Source organism: Vipera berus (assembly GCF_964194415.1).
Source record: "Vipera berus genome assembly, chromosome: 15".
Taxonomy (NCBI): Eukaryota; Metazoa; Chordata; class Lepidosauria; order Squamata; family Viperidae; genus Vipera; species Vipera berus.
The window spans coordinates 7,550,759-7,573,258 of record NC_138218.1 but is presented as its reverse complement, the minus strand read 5'-3'; the positions used below and the strand labels follow the sequence as shown (position 1 = coordinate 7,573,258).

Below are 22,500 nucleotides of genomic sequence, written 5' to 3'. Positions count from 1 at the left end.
TGTGTGTGTGTGTGTGTGTGTGAGTGTTTGGGGGGGTGGGAGGCATTTGTCACTGTCCGAAGTTGGCGGGCGCACGCTTGGGGATGGCAGCTGCGCGCCGGTGCTTCTCGCTGGGGAAGGGGCCGTTTTGCGGCGGCCGAAGAGACGCAGCGGGATTTTTTTTGGGGGGGGGGTTCTCCCCCGAGCGGGGTCTCGGCTTGGAAAAAGGGGAGGCGGGTGGCGTTCTACAACAACGACGGCGACGACAACAGAGCCACGTGCTGTTGTGTCTCGACGTATACACACGGCCGAGCTTGTCTGGGGGTGGTTGGGTTTTGGGTTTTTTTTTTGTGAATGGAGCGAAGAGACCCCGCGAAACGTCGCGGCGGCGGCGGAGCGCAGAGGCTCTCTCCGCCCGCCCCGCGCTTTCCCACGACGTGGGGAGGGTGCATTTTGCCCAGCCGGGGCGGGGCGGGTGGGCTGGCTGGCTCCCTTCCCTAGTGGTCTCTGCAAGCTCTGCCTCCGTTGCTCCCCGACTTTACGACTGCGGGTGGGTGGGTGGGTGGGTGGGCTGGCTGGCTCCCTTCCCTAGTGGTCTCTGCAAGCTCTGCCTCCGTTGCTCCCCGACTTTACGACTGCGGGTGGGTGGGTGGGTGGGTGGGCTGGCTGGCTCCCTTCCCTAGTGGTCTCTGCAAGCTCTGCCTCCGTTGCTCCCCGACTTTACGACTGCGGGTGGGTGGGTGGGTGGGTGGGCTGGCTGGCTCCCTTCCCTAGTGGTCTCTGCAAGCTCTGCCTCCGTTGCTCCCCGACTTTACGACTGCGGGTGGGTGGGTGGGTGGGTGGGCTGGCTGGCTCCCTTCCCTAGTGGTCTCTGCAAGCTCTGCCTCCGTTGCTCCCCGACTTTACGACTGCGGGTGGGTGGGTGGGTGGGTGGGCTGGCTGGCTCCCTTCCCTAGTGGTCTCTGCAAGCTCTGCCTCCGTTGCTCCCCGACTTTACGACTCCGGCGACTCGGCAAGCTTGGCCTCTGCACCGGGGGGGGGGGCGGGCGCGGTGGGGAGGGGGAAAAGGAAAGCAGCGAAGCTGGGAAGCGCGTCTGAACGAGGAGACGGGGAGAAAGAGGGTTAGGGCGAGGTGTGTGTGGGGGGGGGAGGAGAGAGAGAAATCAACCGGGAAGGGATGGAGGTGGTCCCGGATGAGGGAAGGGGAGAAAAAGAAGCGGAGGAAACCCCCCCCCCCCACACCCACACACACTTTGGCCTTCTTGCAGGGCTCCCACCCCCCCGAGGCAGCCGCTTGGTGAGTCCGGGCGCCATCCTTGGGGACCCCCGTTTCCAAGGACACGGATGGGCCTCGGGGAACGTCTGCACGCCCCCCCCCTCCCCGCCAACGGGAGTCAGAGCCGGGGAACCGCGGGAGCTTGGCTCCTGCATCCAATGACGCACAAGATCGCGCGCGCCTCTTCCCCCCCCCGGAGGGGCTGGGGGGGGGAAACTCGGGTTTTTGGTGTGTGTGTGTGTGTATGTGTGTGTTTTTTTTTTTACCTTATTAGTGTCAAGTTAAGTTTGGGAGAGCCGCCCCCCCCTCCTCTCCCTTTCTCCCACCCCTCCCTGTGAATTCCTAAGCGGGCAAGGGACGGGGGGGGGGAACCCTGAGAAAAGCGAGAATATGCGGGAAAGTAGCTTTTTTTTATTTAAAAAAAATGTTATTGTTATCTTTGGCTTAGGTCTTAGGAGAAGGCTGTCGGGGAAGGAGAGGGGGGTGGGGGGTGGGGAGAGCGCTGGGAAGGACGGACGGACGGTCTCCTTCGAGGTTTGGCTTGGGGGGGGGCGTGGGGGGGGTCCGCGCGTTTCGCCTCGCGAGGATCTACAACAACAACAACAACAACAACAACAACAACAACAAGAGTTCCGCTCCGGCCCCGCGTTGCTTTCCTTCTCTCTCTCTCTCTCTCTCTCTTGGGCGTGTGGCTTTTGTCAAATAGCTTGGCAATTATGGTTAACCTTTGCAAGGGGAGCTTTAATGGTGCGGGGAGAAGCGTGTTTACTCAGGAGTCAATCCGGGTTGCTTGTAAGGCGGCGGAGGGGGGCGGGGGAGGGTCGCGGCGGGAAGGAGGGGAAAAAAAAAATCTTGCTCGGCATCCTAAACTTCAAATAAACCAAGTCATTACCGGGGTTACCATCCCCGTGCAAGCCTAGCTTCTGTTGTCAGCATTAGTTGCCCCTTCCACACATACCCACACACCCACAGCCCGACACCTCTCCTGACTCTCCTCCTCTCTCAAACGGGCTGCGGATGATGGGGAGCTGGACTCTGCCTTCCCCGAATGCACCTTTTTTGAGGTCCAGAGGCACTGCCTGCCTCTGACTGCGTGCAGTGACTTAAACATAAACATATGCAGACAGTTTGCAGCATTTTTGAAATTCCTTCCAATTTAGCAACTGTAAGTCTCCCGTTGCAAAGGAAAAAGCTTTCTTTTTTTTCCCCCTTTTTTTTTTGCTTCTCCTTCTCCTTCTCTTCTTTGGGGTGGTTTTTGAGCAGAGTTGGGAGTTGCAAAATCAAAAGGTGTGTGTGTGGGTGGGGGGGAAGGGTTCTCAAAGGATTTTTATCTGGCATCCAGGTCTGGCTCATCCTTCCAGGCAAGGCTTGCCCGGGTGTGCTGGCACCACACTGAAGGGCACCCCCAAATCTTGACAAGTTGGGAAGAAGGTAGTTGGGTCCTGAAGCTGGCCAATGTTCTCCCACTCGCCTTTGATATCAGTAAAGGAGAATGTGTGTGTGGCTCGGGGTTGACATGAGGGGTCCTTGTTGCTCTCCCAGGTTGGTGGTCTTCTTGCAGACGTTGCATGACCCAGCTTGGTAACACCATCAGTGTTAGAAGGGAGTAGGGTATGTGGAGAGGAGGAGGAGGAGGAGGACTGTGTGGTCCTTGGTGTTCTCTGAGCTGGGTGGTTTTCTTGCAGACGTTTCGTGACCCAAACTAGGTGGCATCATCAGGGTTCGTCCTAGTTTGTGTCCTAGTCTGGGTCATGAAAATTCTGCATGAAAACCACCCAGCTCAGAGAACACCAAGGACCCCTCTCCTGTGGTATTCCGACACTAACCCTGCAGGGCTGGGTCTTCAAGCCCACTTCACATGGGATGGTTCTGCTTCTGACAATTTAGGCGAGGTCAGAGAGAGAGAGAGAGAGAGAGAGAGAGAGAGAGAGAGAGAGAGAGAGAGAGATGGCCACCCAACTCCTGTGGAGTCTAGTTGCTAGAGCCTAGGAATAATTACTTCATTAATATTAGTTGGCCAACCAACAAATCCAGTGACGTCTAGTTGCTAGAACCTAGGAATAATTAATTAATTAATTAATCCAATCAATCAATTAATTAATATTTATCGGCCACCCAACTCCAGTGGAATCCAGCTGCTAAAGTCTAAGAATAATTAATTCATATTTGTTGACTAACCAACAAATCCAGTGGTGTCTAGTTGCTAGAATCTAGGAATAATCAAATCGAATCAATTAATTAATATTTATTGGCCACCCAACTCCAGTGGAATATAGTTGCTAAAGTCTAAGTATAATGAATTAATATTTGTTGGCCAACCAACAAATCCAGTGGCGTCTAGTTGCTAGAATCTAGGGATAATCCATCCATTCATCCATCTATCCATACATCCATTAATTAATATTTATTGGCCACCCAACTCCAGTTTAATCTAGTTGCTAAAGTCTAAGAATAATTACTTGATTCGTTAATATTTGTTGGTCAACCAACAAATCCAGTGGGGTTTAGTTGCTAGAATCTAGGAATCATCCATCCATCCATCCATCCATCCATCCATCAATTAATTAGTATTTATTGGCAACCCAACTCCAGTTTAGTCTAGTTGCTAAAGTCTAGGAATAATTGCTTGATTAATTCATATTTGTTGGCCAACCAACAAATCCAGTGGCGTCTAGTTGCTAGAACCTAGGAATAATCAATCAACCCATCCGTCCGTCCGTCTGTCAGTCAACCAATTAATTATTCGTTGGCCACCCAGCTCCAGTGGAACTAGTTGCTAAAGTCTAAGAATAATTACTTGATTCATTGCTATTTGTTGGCCAACCAACAAATCCAGTGGCGGAGTCTAGATCCCAGAGCCTTTGCCTCTTCCCCAGCTCGGCTGCAACAGACAGGCCCGGCTTGCTGGGTAAGTCTTTATCCGAATGCCCTAGAGCTGACCTAAAGGACCGTCTCCCTTCGCCAAAAAGGGGGCTCCATACCAGTTGCACCCCCTTTTTTTCCTCCTGGGGGGGCAGCGAGCCCCGCTTCATCCCTCCCTCCCTTTTGAAGAACTGACAAGAGTCAAGATCCCAGCCTCCTTTCTCTCCCCAGGCAGCGCTGGTCCTCAGCGTCCCCTTCTCCCAAGCCCTGGCTCGGATGGGGTCCCTGGGCTGTGCCTCCTCCTCCTCCTCCTCCTCCTCCTCCTCCTCCTCCTCCTCCTCCTCCTCCTCCTCCTGCTTAGTTTCTGGCCTTTGCTTGCCCCCCACCCCTACCCCCCACCCCGAAAGTTGAGAGGCGTAGAAGATCTCTTTCTCTGCCTGTTTCTTGCAGGGCGGGAGAAAAATTGACGCCAAGCCAGGTTTGGCTGGATGTAGGAACGTTTGGGCTTCTGCCAAAGGAGCGAGTCTAGCCTTTGCCAAGGGGGGGGTGCGGCATGGGGGGGAGGCTTCCTCCCTCCCTTCTCGTTCAGATCCGCAGCTGCCAGACAACCCAGAATTCGCTGCCCTTCCTCTAAGAGTTTCCCCCCCTCCCCCCGAGCAGGCAGGTTGCTGAGAGAGGGTGGCAGAGATCCTAAAGAAGGATCTACTTTGGGGCAAGCCCCAAACCCAGCAGCTGGTCTCCTTTGGCAAGCTCACTGCCTGGATTCCTTACGTCAGGGAGCAGGCTTGGCACGGGGGGGGGGGGGAAAGAAGCTGAAAACTGCTTCCAATTAGAGGCGCTTTTATCAGACGGTCCCATCGTCTGACTCAGGGGTGACCGAGTTGCTCGTGTTCCTGTGACCTGAGACATGACAACCGGGCTTTTAAAAAGCAGTAAAACACACACACACACACACACACACACACACACACACACACACACACACACACACAGAGCAAATGTGCTCCACAGTGAGTTGGATGGCTCTCTTTCGGCTTATGGACACCATCTGCCCAAGGGATCCTGCCTTGCTTTTCACCTAGATGGCCTGCAAATGGGGATCCTTAAGATGGGCCTGTTCGGTCTAAAAGAAGCCAGGCTTGAGGGAAAAAGGCAAAGGAGGGAGGAGGAAAAGTAAGAACTGTGAGGATTGATGAAGTTTCACACACACCCTGTAGTTAATTTATTTGTTTAGGGTCTTCTTCTTCTTCTTCTTCTTCTTCTTCTTCTTCTTCTTCTTCTTCTTCTTCTTCTTCTTCTTCTTCTTCTTCTTCTTCTTCTTCTTCTTCTTCTTCTTCTTCTTCTTCTTCTTCTTCTTCTTCTTCTTTTTCTTCTTTTTCTTTTTCTTCTTCTTCTTCTTTTTCTTTTTCTTTTTCTTCTCTTCTTCTTCTTCTTCTTCTTCTTCTTCTTCTTCTTCTTCTTCTTCTTCTTCTTCTTCTTCTTCTTCTTCTTCTTCTTCTTCTTCTTCTTCTCCTTCTCCTTATCCTCCTCCTCCTCCTCCTCCTCCTCCTCTTCCTCCTCCTTCTCTTCTTCTTCTTCTTCTTCTTCTTCTTCTTCTTCTTCTCCTTCTCCTCCTCCTCCTCCTCCTCCTCCTCCTCCTCCTCCTCCTCCTCCTCCTCCTCCTCTTCTTCTTCTTCTTCTTCTTCTTCTTCTTCTTCTTCTTCTTCTTCTTCTTCTTCTTCTTCTTCTTCTTCTTCTTCTTCTTCTTCTTCTCCTCCTCCTCCTCCTCCTCCTCCACCTCCACCTCCACCTCCACCTCCATCTTCCTGGATGGCGTCTGGAGTTGTGGGTGTTCCATCACTGGAGGTTTCCAAGAAAAGATTGGACAACCATTTGTCTAAAATGGGCAGAGGGTTGGACTAGATTAGATCTCCAAGGTCCCTGCCAGCCCCATGATAATATGTTTTTGAAGAGATGCAGTGTTAAGGCTCAAGTTCAACCCCAAGAGGGACCAATCCCCTCTTGGTGTTAGTTAGAGGAAGCTCCACAGTCCTTTCCTCCATCAGCTTACGAAGCACCACCGGCCCTCATTACCCCAAAGGGTATTGACTCCCCTCCTCGAGGGAGAGTGCCCAGGATCAAGCCCTCGAAACCTCAGCCGTTCTTAGAGAATATCTTCCCGGGAAACCAAAAGGAAAGGAAAGAAGACAGCCCGGGAAAGATTTGCATCGGTTCCAGGTGGACCAAAGAAACGGGACTCCCTCCTCCAAACGTTTACGAGTTTGCTCTCTGCTCCTCTCCAGTTGAAACGTCCTGACATCAGCTGCAGCAACGGGGGCGTGGGTGGGTGTACGTCTGCGTTTCCAAACAGTTAATTTTACAACGCTATTAAACCAGGGCCTCTTTGTTGCTCTGGGTCATCCTTGCCTCTGAGGGTAGGTGGCCTCTGGTGTGAGGGGCCTGCCAATTTTCACACGCCTCCGCCTCCTCCTCCTCCTCTTATTTTGCAACTTCGTGACTTTAGGCAATATCAGCTGCTGTCTGTAGTAAAGCTGAGCAGCCGGGCGAAGGGAGGGCGGGAAGCCTGGATGAATTAGGCAACTTGTGACAGCAGCTGAGGTCAAACTTTGCTCCCTCCCAAAAGCTACCGGTGATGGAGCACCCACAACTTCTGGAGGCAAGTCGTTCCTCCGATTAATTGCTTTAACTACCAGGAAATTTCTCCTTAGTGAATAGAGTAGAGTAGAGTAGAGTAGAGTAGAGGAGTAGAACAAATAATAATAATAATAATAATAATAATAATAATAATAACAACAACAACAACAACAACAACAATAATAATAATAAATAATAATAATAATTAATAATAATAATAATAATAACAACAACAACGACGACGATGATGAAGAAGAAGAAGTAGTAGTAGTAGTAGTAGTTGGAAGGGACCTTGAAGGTCATGTAGTCCAACCCCCTGCTCAGGCAGGAAACCGTATACCATTTCAGACCAATGGCTGGCCAGTCTCTTCTTGAAAACTTCCTGTGTTGGAGCACCCACAACTTCTGGAGGCAAGTCGTTCCCCTGATTAATTGTTCTAACTGTCAGAAGTTTCTCCTTAGTTCTAGGTTGCTTCTCCCCTTGATGAGTTTCCATTCGTTACTTCTTTTGTCCTGCCTTCAGGTGCTTCGGAGAATAGCTTGACTCCCTCTTCTTTGGGGCAGCCCACAAAGTTCTAGATTGGCTCTGTCCTTGATTAGTTTCCATCCAGCCTTTCTCCTTTCAGCGGCTACCAAGGCCCCCCCCCCGACCACTTAACCAAACAAATCCAGTCGCTTCCCACCACACAAACGAACGCACGCGCAATTCTTCATCAAGCTATGAAGGAAAGTTGAATTTCTTAGGGCTCTCCTAAGTGTGCACTGCATCCAGGCTGCTTCCCATTCGTTTGGAAGGCTCTGAGGACTTTCTTTGAGAAGGAGCATCTTGTGTGTGTGTGTGTTTTTTTAAGGTTTTGTTCCCTGCGGAGAACAAGGTTGTGTCAGAGGTCAAGACAAAAGGTAAGGAAGAGGTCAGGGCAGACGTCTCGAAACAGCCTCTAAAACTTCAGTAAAACTGCAGCCCCGGTGTGGAAGGAAAGGGATTTTTCAAAGGCTGGCAGCCGCTGAGTTTGGGGACCTCTCAACATCCTGGCTTTTTCCCCTTTAGGCAGAACGATAACAGATAGATAGGCTTGTGTTTCCAAAGCAGAAGAAAAACTGTTAGCAAACATCTCCTTTTTTTTTGCATTATGCAAACATCTCCCCGCAAAGAAAAAACAAAACCCGGCTGCAGGATCGTTGTTTCCCCCCCCACACACCCTCCACCCCTTTGCATCCGATCCCCAAATTACAAAAAAACGGTGGGGACTTCTCGGCATCGTTTTTGTTTGCTTGCTTCGGATCAAAGCCCCCCTCCCCCCCCCCCAGGAACAGCCCCAAGAGTCTGCAGAGGGATGCAGGCCTGTATTGTCAAACATGTGTGACCTTGCTGGGATAGCAAAGGCTCAAAATTGGGAAAAACTGCGATAATAGAAGCCAAACTGTTTTTTTTTTTCCCCTGAGACCAAAGAAACTTTGGGGGAAATCGAGAGGGGAGAGATTGCAACAGTGCTGGGATGATGGGGCATCAAGCCTGAATCCAAAGCCCCATAAAATGATAAGCGTTTGCCAGTGGATGTTGGAGCTGTTATCCTGTTCTCTGAGGCAAATACCTGAATAGTTTACTACTTCGCTTCCCCTGTTTGCTTTTTTACCTACCTTATCGTCCTTTTGGGAGGGTCCCTTCTCTTTCTATCTTTCCTGTCCTTGATCCCATTTTCACTCTCCCCCCCACTATATCTTGCAAGGCAAAGCTGTCCCCGTGTTTGAGGTAGCTTGACAAAGCCAAGAGAAGGCATCTGATAACTTTGATTTATTTGATTTGGGGTGTTGTTTTTTTTTTTTGGTCATCCTCCCTTTGTGCCTTGAGACAGAGCTGTTGTTTCGAGAGAGGGGGGTGGGCAAGGCGTTCTGACATCAGGGTATGGGAACCTAGGACGGTCTTTCTACCCCTTGCCACGCACACGCAACCCGTCCCAATTGGAGGGAATTTTTTATTTATTTATTTTTATTTTAATCCCATTTATATCCCGCCCTTCTCCGAAGACTCAGGGCGGCTTACAATTTAAGCACAAACCAATGTGCTTAGCAATAGCCTTCATTCTATGTATATGCCTGCTTATTAGGGCTTTCGGCCCCCGCCAAGCGGCATTATTACAAAGTCAGCTTAATTGCCCCCAACAATCTGGGTCCTCATTTTACCTACCTCGGAAGGATGGAAGGCTGAGTCAACCTTGAGCCTGGTGGGACTCGAACCTGCACTAATTGCAGGCAGCTGGTGTTACTTAAGGAGGCATTAGCCCACTGCTCCACCAAGGCTCATGCATCTCTGCCCTAAAGCATCCAGAGATGTAAGATGGATGGCCATGAAAACAGGACCAGACTCAGCCTATTCTAGAATGCCTTGTCTGCTCGTTGCTGTGGCTTTCTTCCAAAGCACACACACCTGTCGCAGGCATATAACAGAATAACAGAGGTGGGAGGGTCTTGTGGGTCATCTAGTCCAACCCCCCACTCAAGCAGGAGACCCTACACCATTTCTGATAGGACAGCAGTCCAGTCTCTTCTTGAAAGCCCCCAGCGATGAATCTCCGACAACTTCTGAAGGCGAGCAGTTCCGTTGGTTGAGGGTTCTCGCTGTCAGAAAAAAATTCCTCCTTAGTTCCAGGTTGCTTCTCTCCTCGATCAGTTTCCACCCGCTCTGCCTGGTCTGGCCTTCGGATGCTTTGGGAAATAGGTTGTGTCCCCGCCCACCCACCCCCCCACCGCCTCTCTGCCACAGCCCCTCAAATGTAGGAAGACTGCTATCCTGTCACCCCTGGTCCTTCTCTTCACCTAAACCGATACTCATTCGGTATAAAAAAGGAACCGAATTGCACAACCCAACCAATAGGCCCGTGGTGGCGAACCTATGGCACGCGTGCCACAGGTGGCATGCAGAGCCTTCTCTGTGGGCATGGTCGGCGTCACCCCAGTCCTAGGCCTTCAGCTGGGTTTTATAAAAAACCTTTTCGCTTTAGGCCTCCACCGCGGTGTGCAAAAAACAACAACAACAAAAGGTTCAATCAATCAATTTCAACTTTTCAACATCTGGCGGGGGGGAAAAAAGATCTTGCAAAGTTGGAATTGATTGCTTGAACTTTTTAGTCCCACCCAGTCTGCCGTTACCACTGCAGCCGCGCCCACCCAATGGGCCACGCCCACCCAATGAGCCATGCCCACCCGGGTTGCACTTTGGGCACTTGGGTTGTTGGATAACAATCTAGCTTTGGGGTTATTGGGTAGGTGTCCCTGGGAGGGGCAGCAGTTTATTTTTTATTTATTTTATTTTATTTATTTATTTATTTTTAATCCCATTTATATCCCGCCCTTCTCCGAAGACTCAGGGCGGCTTACAATTTAAGCACAAACCAATGTGCTTAGCAATAGCCTTCATTCTATGTATATGCCTGCTTTATTAGGGCTTTCGCCACCCCCCAGCGGCATTATTACAAAGTCAGCTTAATTGCCCCCAACAATCTGGGTCCTCATTTTACCCGCCTCGGAAGGATGGAAGGCTGAGTCAACCTTGAGCCTGGTGGGACTCGAACCTGCACTAATTGCAGGCAGCTGGTGTTACTTAAGGAGGCATTAGCCCACTGCTCCACCAAGCAGTTCATCAAAAAAAAAAAAAAAGAGGGAGAGAGAGAAAACAGGAAAAACAAGCTGATGAAATAATTCTGCCCTTCAGAGGTCAAACTCCATCATCTAGAGCAGAGGTCCCCCAACCTTTTGGGCACCAGGGACCGGTTCCGTGGAGAGAGCTGGTTCCACGGACCGGAGGGTGCGTGGTTTTGTGTGTTGCCTACATCCTGCGGATGGGGCTTTGCTGGTTTGTGCGGACCAGTTGCTGGCATGCTGTGCCCTGATGCCGGTCCACAGACTGGGGGTTTGGGGACCCCTGATCTAGAAGACCTTGAATGGCGCCGCTCGGGGATTCCGCGCAGCATCCGATCCCGTATCCTGAGCCCTGAGCTCTGCTTTTAATTCTTCTGGAGTTTGAAGGAGGAGTGGGCCGAAGGCGAGCCTGCATCTGGAGCAGAAAAAGAGGAAGCCAAAAGAAAACAGTGTGAAATTTCCAGCTGTTGCTGGGGGTAACCCAGCCAGGCTGTGCGGGGGAGACCCCTCGTCTGTCCGGGTGAGACCTCTGCGGGCGGTTGTGGACGATTCTTTAAATTGGGCGTGTTGCACGCTCAGCAACTGCCAGTGGGAAGCCGTTCTCCGGAGAACCTGGCTTGGCTTGCATTCGGTCTAGCCTGCACTTCTTGTATTCCCACCAGCCTTGTTAAAAAAAAATCCCGGTTGTGTACATGTTCCTCTGGTGTTCCTGGCTCAGGAACGACTTCTTGGTGAAGTTGGGTTTTCCCGCTGCAGGAGTGAAACAGGATCAAAATGGGCTTGCTCGCCGGTTTTCAGATGCAAAAGGAGGGACAAAATGAAATGTGAAAGGCAATTTTTGTTGTTGATTTTAAATAATTAAATTGAATTGTTAAATCGCACTGCAGTGAGCTGTCCACGGTGAGTTAGGCCATGGCAAATCGTCCCACAGGGAATGAATTGGCCACGGTGAGGTGGCTGCAGCGAGTTGGCTATGGTGAGTTGTCCCATTCCAATATGGGATAGCCTGATTCTCCCAACGAATCAAGACGTCTCATCTTTTTTTTTTATTAAAGAGTTTTACAAAAACAAAATTTTACAATATATCCCCAAATCCCCCCCACCCCAAACCCGCCCACTTCCCCCCCCCACTTCCCAGAGCTAAATACAGGATTATAGTTATAATAATCATATTCTAAATAAAAAAATATACATAATATACAATTAACCATTCATAATGTGCTTTAACTCCCCTTTAACATAAATACATACAAAGTACCAACAATCAATAACAATATCCCTTTAAAATCTACTCATAAGCTAAATGGAACTTTTTAGTCCCATATTTATTCTGAATATAATCTATCCATCTCCTCCAAACTGAAATATATCTTTCCTGTGAATGATCTTTCAAGTAAGCAGAAATCTTAGACATTTCTGCAAGATTCGAAACTTTAAGCACCCATTCTTCTATAGTAGGCAAACTATCCTTCTTCCAATATTGTCCCACCAGTAACCGTGCTGCTGTTATCATATTCAACATCAAATTGGTTTCTTTAACATCACAATCTACAACAATACCCAATACGTCTCATCTTTGTAAGAGAAGATTCAGCTTTCTCCCCTCCATGTCTGAGCAAGGGGTTGGACTAGAAGACCTCCAAGGTCCCTTCCATCTCTGTCTATTCTGTTACGGTACTACTACCACGCACGGAAAGAGTTGAGGGTTGCCTCTTTGACAACTTCTGAATTATTCCAGGTTCACTTGGAAGAAGGCGATAGGAGAGCTTTGAGGCCAGCGAAGCAAAGTTTTTCCTCTCTCCTGCTCGTTCCTAACTCTACCCAACAGATACCAGCCCCCAGCCCCCCCCCAAAAAAAAATCTCCGCTGACTTTTGGAAATAAGTCGGGTCAGTCTTCCCCAACTTTATTCAGTCGCATGCACCGTGGAAATAGTTAACCCAAATCTGTCTCTTGTAATTATTTTCTGCTGGCCAGATGAAAGCTTCGTAGAGGTTCTGCTGGAGTGGTTGTTCTTTCAAGCGTTCTGCGGCAAATTTGATACTAAGTGATTAAAGCATGCAAAGGAGAAAAGAAGGGAGCTCCAACTTCTTTCCTCCCCGTCCATGGGCCTCTTAACTGCAGCTTTGATTGTTGACCAAAATTCCCCTTTCACAACTGTCACCTTGGGTTGGCTTATCCCAGCCATGAAAGTCATGACAAGTTCCAGAACTTACTGGGGTGTGTGTGTGTGTGTGTGTGTGTGTTTGTGTGTGTGTGTGTGTGTGTGTGTGAAGGGAATTAGCTTGCCTTGTTTTTCTGAAGAACATGGCCAGGTGGCCTATCTCCACCCAGGCGTCTCTTCCTGGCAGGTTTGATATAAACAGGGTCCTGTCCCCCTCGCTCTTCTCTTCTTCGTAACCGCCACTCATATCTCCGTGACCTTTTTCTTCCTCGTTTCTGAAAGGCCAACATCTCACAGAGAAGCCAACCAAATCATGCACAAAAGTCCTGCTAACTTGGGTGACACCTCTGAGTGAATAGAATAGAATAGAATAGAATAGAATAGAATAGAATAGAATAGAATAGAATAGAATAGAATAGAATAGAATAGAATAGAATAGAATAGAATAGAATAATAGAATAGAATAGAATAGAATAGAATAGAAAAGAAAAGAAAAGAAAAGAAAAGAAAAGAAAATATAGAATAGAATAGAATAGAATAGAATAGAATAGAATAGAATAGAATAGAATAGAATAATAGAATAGAATAGAATAGAATAGAATAGAAAATATGGAATAGAATAGAATAGAATAGAATAGAATAGAATAGAATAGAATAGAATAGAATAGAATAGAATAGAAATATGGAATAGAATAGAATAGAATAGAATAGAATAGAATAGAATAGAATAGAATAGAATAGAATAGAATAGAATAGAATAGAATAGAATAGAATAGAATAGAATAGAAATATGGAATAGAATAGAATAGAATAGAATAGAATAGAATAGAATAGAATAGAATAGAATAGAATAGAAAATATGGAAAATAGAATAGAATAGAATAGAATAGAATAGAATAGAATAGGATAGGATAGGATAGGATAGGATAGGATAGGATATGGAATGGAATGGAATGGAATGGAATGGAATGGAATGGAATGGAATGGAATGGAATGGAATGGAATAGAATAGAATAGAGCTGGAAGGGACCTTGGAGGTCTTCTAGTCCAGCTCCCTGCTCAAGGAGGAGAACCTATACCATCTCAGACAGGTGAATGTCTAGTCTCTTCTTAAAAACCTCCAGTGATGGAGCACCCACACTTTCTGGAGGCAAGCTGTTCCACTGGTTGATTGTCCTCACTGTCAGGATGTTTCTCCTTAATTCTAGGTTGCTTCTCTCCTTGATCAGTTTCCATCCATTGTTCCTTGTCCTGCACCTCTGGTGCTTTGGAGAATAATTTGACCTCCTCTTCTTTGTGGCAGCCCCTCAAATACTGGAACGCTGCTATCATCTCTCCCCTGTTTCTTCTTTTCTTTAGACCAGCCAGACCCAAGTCCCGTAGCTGCTCTTCATATGTTTTAGTTCTCCAGGCCTTGGATCATCTTAGCTGCTCTTCTCTGAACTTTTTCCAGGGTCTCAACATCTTTTTTTTATAGAATGGTTCATTTGCTTTAGGTTGCTTGGTTGTTATGGCTTCTGTGGATGATGGGTTCTTAGAATCGTTCACTACCCATAGAGTCCTTGAGTTACTAGAGTTCATGTCGCAACTGTTTGAAGTTAGAACGGCACTGGGGAAAAAAGAGACTCAGGATTGTTATTTCCTGACACTTAGAACAATTAACCAGCGGAACTCCCTGCCTCCAGAAGTTGTGAATGCTCCAACACTGGAGGTTTCTAAGAAGAGATTGTACAGCCATTGGTCTGAAGTGGGATAGGGTTTGCTGCCAGAGCAGGGGGTTGGACTAGAAGACCTCCAAGGGCCCTTCCAACTCTGTTAATCCATTACTTTTGTGTGTTATTTTTTTCCCTTACCTCTATCCTTCATTTCAGTCTGCATTTTGACTCCGAACACGGGTCCCATGGCTATCCAGGTGGGCGGAGGTTTTGACGGCTGCCCTTTAAAAAGACAAGAGGGATGACATTCTATCATCACTATGACCCAGTCGGTGGCTGTATGGCATTTTGCAAACACTGCAGCCCAGTTTAGAAAGAGACAAGGCAAAGGGAAAGGAGTGGAAGCTGGTGTAAACAGCCTAGGAACGTTATTGTAATGAGATGTATCTTGGCTTAGTTTCAGCGGCGCATGAGGTTTAGTGGGCAACTGTAAGTAGGGAATACCACAGCTAAGTGTTTCCTCAGCAAACAAAAAAAAACAACACCCCAGGCACTTCCATTTTTTATTTGCGCAGACCTCTAAAAATACAAAAGGGGGTTGTAAATATGACCCACCCACTGTCTGTTTCCTTCAGCAAAGTAGACGTGAAGGTTGGTCTTCCCTGGACTTGATCGGGAGGAACGTGGAAGCTCAGGCTCCTCGCTGCGAGGAAGTTTCTCCTTAATTCAAGGAGAGAAGCAACCTGAAGTTAAGGAGAAACCTCCTAACAGTGAGGACAATCCACCAGTGGAACAGAAGTGGACTTCAGATGTTGTGGGTGCTTCAACACCAGAGGTTTTTAAGAAGAGACTGGACAGCCACGTGTCTGGAATGATAAAGGGACTCCCTGCTTGAGCAGGGGGCTGGACTAGAAGACCTCCAAGGTCCCTTCCAGCTTCTATTCTGATTCTGGTTCTCAATCTGCTTCTTTGGAACCAAAATAGGAGCGGTGATGGTAGAGAACTTCTGATCCCGACAATCTTTTTTTTTTTTTTGAATCTGCCTCTAACCATCTCAAAATGTCCATGTTGGATCTCCGTCATCCAGGTCATGACTGTCCCAAAGGCTTTGTTTTCTTTTCTTTTTCCCGAGAGGCAACTGGACTTTCTTGTTTTTCTTTGAAGACATTTTGCTTCTCATCCAAGAAGCTTCTTCAGCTCTGACTGGGTGGTGGTGTGGAATGGAAGGATCTAGACTCTCCAAAAGAAGACAAAGGACCAGCTGGGAATATAAATCCTTCCATTCCTCCACCATTCAGTCAGAGCCGAAGAAGCTTCTTGGATGAGAAGCAAAGGGTCTTCAAAGAAACATCCAGCTGTCTCTTGGAAAAATCATCTGTGGGACAATAATCATGGACGCAAAGTAGGAGCTGTGATGACAGAGGAACCTCTTCTTGTCTTGAGAACCTGATACTCCCCGCTCCCCTGTTAGACCACCCTGAAGAGCTGTTCTTCAATCTTGTCCAAAGGCGGTCTTTAGAGGCAGTAGACTACATAGGGAGTAGAGACATCACTGCCAGTTCAGATATCATGATGACAAAATGGATGTTCTTCCAGATGACTCAATTGCGTACCTTCTTACACGCATAAACAACCAAGGTTGTAGACCACTTTGTTTCCTAATGTGGAAGCTTATATGTAGTGGTGCCCATCCTCTGGGTATTTTACTACCTCCTTCCAACTTGTTCCACTCTTCACCTAATAAGGGATGTGTCAGATTTTTGTGGTAGGGTAGAAATGAAGGTTGTTGGCGTATGGGGTCAAGGAGCAATAGGCAAGTACATTTCTTAGGTTTTTTTTGAAACCCCTCTGGATGAGGACTGACAATACAACCAGTTGTAAGCAAATGCATCCTTGTGAGAGATTTCCCAAAACAGTTCCCAAGAATTTTTTAATGGAAAACACTCAAAACCTGTCGGTAGTTTGTTAATACATTGTTTGATAACGTGAGATGAGACGTCTTCTACCTTTTGTGCACAAATAAGTAGCTTATATTCCTCCCTCCTCTCACACGGATTTGTTTAGAAGAATTCTAGGAACTGTCATTTTTAGGAAGGATCTGAGAATCCGCTAATAAAGCATTTGCTACTGAGGATTTGGTTCAATTAATTGACATTAAGCGTGTACTTCAAGGGGCATGGATGAGAGTTCTCAGATTGCTGATATTAGACGTTGGAATGATGGATGGGCTCAAGTAAGTGCCGAGAAGCAAGGGGTGAATCCAGGACGGAGGACTTCTGTACCAAATTAAATCATGATATCATGATGTCATGCTCACCCATATTCACTCTCTTTTCCTCCCTTTCCTTTTGCGTTGCGGACACTTAGGATTATACGACAAATGTTCTTACACCACCCTTGACCGTGGATGGGTTTTGGGAATTAACAACATCAGTGACCAAGGCAATCAAGATCCTCGCTATTTTTTCTCCTTGAAGACCGACCGGGCCTGGAAGCTCACCACCATCACAGACCACCGCAGCTACCTTCCCAATCAGTGGGTTCACCTTGCCATCACTTACGATGGACGTCTGATGAAGTTGTATGTCAACGGTGCCCAGGTGGCAACCGGCAGAGAGCAGGTGGGGAGTATCTTCAGCCCTTTGACCTTGAAGTGTAAGGTCCTTATGTTGGGCGGCAATGCCCTGAACCAAAATTACCGAGGATACATAGAACATTTTAGTCTTTGGAGAGCAGCCCGTTCTCAGAAGGAGATACTGTCGGACATGACTCTGGTGGCCGGCAAAGTAGATGTTCCTCTACCTCAGCTAGTGTTTCAGGAAACTCTACTGAATGTGAAAAGCAGCTGGTCGCCCATGAAAGATAGCCCGCGTCTTCCTCTGACTGAGTTCACCTCCCACTCTGACTACCTGTTGGACACCAGCCTGGAGCCTCCTCTTTGTGGGCAAACTGTTTGCGACAACGTGGAGGTCATCACCAGTTACAACCAGATCCCAACCTTCCGCCACCAGAAAGTGGTCCGCTACCGCGTGGTGAACATCTACGACGACCATCATCGCAACCCGACCATCAGCCAGCAACAGATCGAGTTCCAGCACCAGCAGCTGAACGACGCCTTCGGCCCGTACAACATCTCGTGGGAAATGGAGGTGCTGGAGGTCGACAATTCCTCCCTTCGCAACCGCCTCATCCTGGCCAACTGCGAAATCAGCAAGATTGGAGACGAGAGCTGCGATCCGGAGTGCAACCACACGCTGACCGGCTACGATGGAGGAGACTGCCGCCACGTGCGTCAGCTTTCCTTCAACAAGAAGAAGCAGAATGGCGTTTGCGACATGGATTGCAACTCGGACAAGTACAACTTTGACGGTGGGGATTGCTGTAATCCGGACATAACGGATGTCACCAAGACCTGCTTCGACCCCGATTCTCCAAACAGGTAGGCACCTTCAAATCACAATTTATTTCGCACCAGATCTATTTGCACACGTTCTACCCGGTAGTCCTTGATTCGCAGCCATTCATTCAGTGACCGTTTGAAGTTAACAGCGGCACTGAATAAGGGACCTACGACCATTTGTCATTCTTACGACGGTTGCAACAGGTCACGTGAGGAAAATTTGGGTGCTTGGCATGTACTTAGGACAGTTGCACAATGCTGGGGTTGTGTGACCCACATCTGCAAACTTCCTGGCTTATTTTTATTTTATTATTATTATTATTATTATTATTATTATTATTATTATTATTATTATTATTATTATTATTATTATTATTATTATTATTATTATTATTTATTATATTTATTATATTTATTATTATTATTGTTATTACTACTACTACTACTATTATTATTATTATTATTATTATTATTATTATTATTATTATTATTATTATTATTATTATCAGTGCTTTTTTGTAAAAGAAAAAGGTGCCGGAACTCACACACGTCATACAACCCGCCTTGCCTACCCTACAAGGTTCCATCCAAAAAAGCTGCCGGAACTCCGTTCTGAGCGTTCTATGACAAAAAAAGCCCTGATTATTATTGTTATTGTTGTTATTGTTATTGTTGTTTTGTTTTATTATTTTATTTTATTTTATTTTATTATTTTATTTTATTATTTTATTTTATTTTATTTTATTTATTTTATTTTATTTATTTTATTTTATTTTATTTTATTTTATTTTATTTTATTTTATTATTTTATTTTATTTTATTTTATTTTATTTTATTTTATTTTATTTTATTTTATTATTATTTTATTATTTTATTTTATTTTATTATTTTAGATGAACTATGTGCCACCAACTCTTTTTCGGTTCTCGGTGACCAAATAGGCAGATATTCTGCAAACCGTTTGGCTTTCAGCCAAGGATCGGCCAGTTGCTCGTTTCACCTGCTCTTCCCACCTCATTCTGCTTTAGTAACATTATCTCTGCGGAGATTTGGAACAGAAGCGTACCCCCAGAGGGAAGGCAGGCGCCCTTGGTTCTTTTTGTGAGTATTTGATGCCAGCAATAAACTAAAGCAGAACCGATACAGCTTGGAGGCACATGAAAAAGCCGATGAATTTGTACCGTTCTGCCATGGCCATCTGAGAACCGTATCAAGGACGAGATGTGTCCAGAGACATGAATGCGGAGTGGTTGCCTCTTTTTAAAAGCATTGCTGCCCCGTTAACTTTTTTGATGAATGGCGTATCATTTTTAAAAATATATATATATATAAGACATCTGTCTTAACAGTAGCTATCATTTGGGCCCCTGTGTATCTTGGTGGCGCTTCAAGAGAGCTTTGGCACAGCCTGTAAAGAAGAAGACATAAAAAAATGAATTTTGTGAGGGATTTTGTGAGCCTTTTTGAGGTCTGATAGATGGTGAGGTGAAACACTCTTAGTTATTCCTAGGTTTTCTGAGGAAGAGACCAGGGGACAAACATTTCCTTGCTCTAGCTAGGAGTCTGCTTGGGTTTTAAGAAGTTCCCAAATCTTTAGGTAGAGATCAAAACAAAAATTATATCTGTCCCAAGAATAGAATAGAGCTGGAGGGTACCTTGGAGGCCATCCAGTCCAACCCCTTGCTCAAGCAGGAGATCCTATACAATTTGAGACAAGTGACTGTCCAATCTCTTCTTAAAAATCTCCAGCGATGGAGCGCCCACGATTTCTGGTGGCAAGCTGTTCCACTGGTTAATTCAGTGTCAGGAAGTTTCTCCTTAATTCCAGGTTGCTTCTCTCTTTGATCAGCTTCCACCCATTGTTTCTCGTCCTGCCCTCTGGTGCTTTGGTGAATAATGTGACACCCCCCTCTTCTTTGTGGCAGCCCCCTCAAATACTGGAACCTAGTTTATGCTAAGGCAGAGAAACCTGAATATCGTTTTATGAATTATATCTGTTCCTGAACATCCTTCTGGAATTAAAAAAAAAGAGGTTACTCATCAATTATCCCTTTAGCCAAGGTCTTATATTAAAAAAATCTACTTTTATCGGGACAAAACCCACTCGAGTAAGGTGAGGATCAGAAACTCAAGTGATAACAGAATAACAGAATAACAGAGTTGGAAGGGACCTCGGAGGTCTTCTAGTCCAGCCCTCTGCTCAAGGAGGAGACCCTATTCCATTCCATTGGACAAATGGTTGTCCAATCTCTTCTTTAAAACCTCCATTGATGGAGCGCCCACAACTCCTGAAGGCAATCCATTCTACTGGTTCAATCAATCAATCAATCAATCAATCAATCAATCAATCAATCAATTAGAATAGACCTGGAAGGGACCTTGGAGGTCCTCTAGCCCAACCCCCTGCTCAACCTTATACCATTTTAGACAGGTGGCCGTCCATGTTTTTCTTAAAAGCCTCCAACAATGGAGCACCCACAACTTCTGGAGGCAATCCATTCTACTGGTTCAATCAATCAATCAATCAATCAGAATAGACCTGGAAGGGACCTCTAGCCCAACCCCCTGCTCAACCTTATACCATTTTAGACAGGTGGCTGTCCATGTTTTTCTTAAAAGCCTCCAACGATGGAGCACCCACAACTTCTGGAGGCAAGATGTTCCACCGGCATCAGCAAATTTCTCCTTAGTTCTAGCTTGGTTCTCTCCTTGATTGGCCATTGTTCCTTCTCTTCCTCCTGGTGCTTTGGAGAATAGGTTGACCCCTTCTTCTTTGTGGGGCAACCCCTCAAGTCCTGGAAAGCTGCTGTCGTATGTCGTCAGCATTTTGCCTCCTTCCAGACTGCTGCATTTTTTTCTGAGAAAAAAGAGGATCCCACTTTATCAGAATATAGAATAACAGGATTAAAATAAAAAATAAATAAAAAAAACCAGAGTCAGAAGGGATCTTGAAGGTCTTCTAGTCCAACCCCCCTACTGAGGCAGGAGACCCTATACCAGGAGTCAGCAACCTGAAACAGTGAAAGAGCCACTCAGAACCGGTTCCCTCACAAAAGGAAAAACTCGGAGCCGCAAAAAAGGTGTGCGCATGCGCGTACATGCACGCATGCGCAGAACAGGGTTTGACTGAAGAGTGGAGCCAAGGCAAGATATGCACCTACCCTGCATATTTGAATTGATTGGTTGAACTTTTTTAGTCCCACTTTTTTTTTTTTGGACTGCACATGGCAGAGGACTGGGAGCCGCAGGAGACGGATGAAAGAGCCGCATGCGGCTCCGGAGCCGCGGGTTGCAGACCTGTGCCCTATACCATTCCGGACAAATCTGTCCTGTCCGATCTTTTCTTAAAAACCTCCAGTGATGGAGCACCCGCAACATCTGTAGGCAATCCATTCTACTGTTTCAATCAATCAATCAATCAATCAATCAATCAATCAATCAATCAGAATAGACCTGGAAGGGATCTTGAAAGTCTTCTAGTCCAACCCCCCTACTGAGGCAGGAGACCCTATACCATTCCGGACAAATCTGTCCTGTCCGATCTTTTCTTAAAAACCTCCAGTGACGGAGCACCCGCAACATCTGTAGGCAATCCATTCTACTGTTTCAATCAATCAATCAATCAATCAGAATAGACCTGGAAGGGACCTTGGAGGTCTTCTAGTCCAACCCTTTACCATTTCAGACAGGTGGCTCTCCAGTTTGTTTTTTTCCTCCTTAATTTTCTCCTTAATTTTTTTTTTCTCCAGTGATGGTGGAGCATCACCACCACTATTATTGACTTGAGTAATCGAAGTCGATCTGGGCTTCCAGCATTTTTCAACAGGAGGGACGCAACTTGGACACTGCAACGGATGGAATCAAATGGTGAACCCACCAGCCCCCTAGCCTGAAGCTTTCCCCTGTCGACACCCGCCACCCACCCACCCAGCCTTAGCATCTCCCTATCCTGTCTGGCAATCGTTTCTGATGGCGTCATTTGATCCGGCTTCCGAAGACAGGAAGAACCTCCAAGCTGTGTGATATCGCAACAGCTTGCCTTCCAAGAGTTCTTTAACTCGAAAAGAGACTTTCACTTGCTCTCGATCAAAACCTCTGTGGGGTTTTTTTTTGTTTTTTGTTGTTTATTTTTAATAGCCACCCAAGGAAGACTATCAATAGAAGAGGTTTTGTCAAAACATAGAACAGCCTGATGGGAAAGGCCAGGAAAAATTTCCGTCTTGAAAAGAGACCAAGAGATGTAGTAACATTAGCTTGCACACACAGGAACGGGTGGTGCTTGGTTCTTTGGGAGGCTGATTTCAACAAAATAAATAAATAAAAATCTACCCCTTTTCCCACCAGTGGATATTAGCAGCTTGTCCTTACCTCGTCTCTGACTCAGCTCCTTCTGTCCCTCCAAACAGAATAAGGAAATGGGCGACAATAAACTATTTATGATTCAAATCCTCCATGAAATCAGCCTGAGCTGAAAATTGATGCCAAGATGTCCCGGGCCAATTTTCCACCCCACCCCACCCCACTCGAGTCTTTCGCTTCCCTGGGCGGGGGGGCGGGGGGGGAGGAAGAAAGGCTTCTGTTTTTCCGCCTTATTCTTAAAGGACTTAAGAGAATTGTCCCCGAGGTGCTTTTTTTAATTTTTTTTTAAATTTCCCAAGAGGCGACTGGACTTTTCCTCCATTTTTCTTTGAAGACGTTTCCCTTGTCCTCCAAGAGGCTTCTTCGGCTCCGACTGGATGGCAGGGAATGGAAGGAGCTTTGACTCTCTCTTAAAAAAAAAAAATTAAGGCTGCAAGGAGTAGGAATCTTCCACCTCTTCCTAAGGACACCTGCCCTAATACCTGCAGACCGCCCTTTTGCTCTTGGGCCACTAACCTACAAAGAGGACGCTTAAG

The 22,500-nt window shown here is 46.6% G+C and overlaps 1 protein-coding gene across 1 annotated transcript in view; it reads left to right on the top strand.

Annotated features, from left to right (window-relative positions):
* PAPPA (pappalysin 1) overlaps nt 1–22,500 on the top strand; it is a gene marked incomplete at its 5' end in the record, with an annotated part of 136,923 nt that overhangs the window by 1,789 nt on the left and 112,634 nt on the right. The window contains one exon of the mRNA XM_081339776.1: nt 16,573–17,644. Coding sequence (XP_081195902.1) covers nt 16,573–17,644 — 1,072 coding nt within the window. The remainder of the gene's footprint in view (nt 1–16,572; nt 17,645–22,500) is intronic.